General features: G+C 41.0%; 1 protein-coding gene across 1 annotated transcript; it reads right to left on the bottom strand.

Annotated features, from left to right (window-relative positions):
- Positions 1-603: 603 nt before the first annotated feature.
- LOC131625891 (uncharacterized) lies at positions 604-1,428 on the bottom strand. The gene has a single exon (XM_058896724.1). It carries the CDS (start codon positions 1,426-1,428, stop codon positions 604-606), a length of 825 nt encoding a protein of 274 aa, XP_058752707.1.
- Positions 1,429-1,654: the final 226 nt, after the last annotated feature.

Genomic DNA, 1,654 nt, shown 5'->3' with positions numbered 1-1,654 from the left:
GGCAGTAATCGGAAGGTGTCTGATGCCCTTAAACACCCCGTTCATAGACTCCACAAGATTCATAGTCATGTGCCCCCATCGCTTCCCGTTGTCGTATGATCTGGTCCATTTCTCTCTAGCAAGATTGTCTACCCATCTGCCTGCATCTGGATTTGCCGCTACAATTTCATGTCGATAATATTGGAACGTTGGTTGAGTCAACGCATATCCGGCATTGACAAGAGTCTTCCGAAGAGCCCTGTCCTTTATCTCCCGCATGAAATTTTGTGCGATGTGTCGAATACAGTAAACATGCGTTGATGTAGGGTTTTGCCACCCGTTTGCTGGATTGTTGTACGCACTCTCGATGGCAGCACGTCTGTCCGAAATCAGGCAAAGTCCAGGTTGGGGGGCAACGTGTGTCCGAAGATTTCTGAGAAAGAAACCCCAACCTCCAGCAGTTTCTCCTTCCACAAGAGCGAAAGCAACAGGAAAGATGTTACTATTTCCGTCTTGAGCCACAGCCATCAACATGGTGCCTTTATATTTTCCGTACAACCAAGTTCCATCTATTTGAAGAATTGGTTTGCAATATGAAAATCCTTGTACACATGGGCGGAAAGCCTAGAAGATCCTGTGGAATATCACATTTCCTTGAAGTGATGTTCCGTCTGGAGATTGCGCCGGAAGGGTCTCTAAAATAGTAACAGTTCCAGGAGCATAAATTTGAAGCGCATATAAGAAATGTGGGAGTCGTTTATACGAATCCTCCCAATTTCCATACACAACTTCGATCGCCTTGGTCTTCGCCAGCCACGCCTTTCTATAAGACGGAGTGTAGTTGTACGTTGCAACGATATGAGAGATTATCGTTTTCACCTTTAACGATGGATCTTTTTCAACTAGAGGCAAGATTTCTTGACAAATGATGTCATAACTGAGCTTACGGTGATCTTGTGATACATTTGTGTTAATACATGTGTGATCTTGGGAAATATATCCTATAACCCATGAGTCACTTCTCTTCCTGTATGATGCATGCAACCTGAATCCACAATCAGTGTTACTACAGTAAATTTTGTACCTTTCGACATTGGCGCGATCAACTCTAAAATCAACATTGTTTGCCATATGAAATCTTTTTATCGCCATGATACATGCCTCCTTAGAACGAAATCTGTCTCCTACTTTTAACCGTTGATCTGTTTGGGTGTATGGATCATAGAAAATATCAGTCGATGGTTCGTCATCCCCATCAAAATTCAGGTTCCTCATGTGCACTGGAGGCATATGCACTTGATCTCGTGGTACAACAACTTCCGGTTCATCTTCACTTTCCTCGTTTACCAGGTCATCAACTTCTATTTCCGGTGCTTCTTCTTCTTCATCTACAACGTCGACCTCTGCTTGCTCGTCTCCAAGTGCATCAATGACCTGTGACTCAACCATCTGTGTGGGTTGAATTTCTAAGCATTAGATTAAAATTATATTAAAGATTATAATTGAGTGTAATTATTAGTGTAATAAATTGGTGTAATTATTGATTAATAATAATTAAGAATGCAAAAAGACAATTAATGGTATGAAATATCTTATTGACAATCAAGCCTTCCATTATTGACTTGAAGAGAAAATTACTAGTAAATGATGTATATATCCATTCAAATTCTAGGGT

Source organism: Vicia villosa, unplaced genomic scaffold, assembly GCF_029867415.1.
Source record: "Vicia villosa cultivar HV-30 ecotype Madison, WI unplaced genomic scaffold, Vvil1.0 ctg.000248F_1_1, whole genome shotgun sequence".
Lineage (NCBI taxonomy): Eukaryota > Viridiplantae > Streptophyta > Magnoliopsida > Fabales > Fabaceae > Vicia > Vicia villosa.
This window is presented reverse-complemented; position numbering and strand designations above follow the sequence as displayed.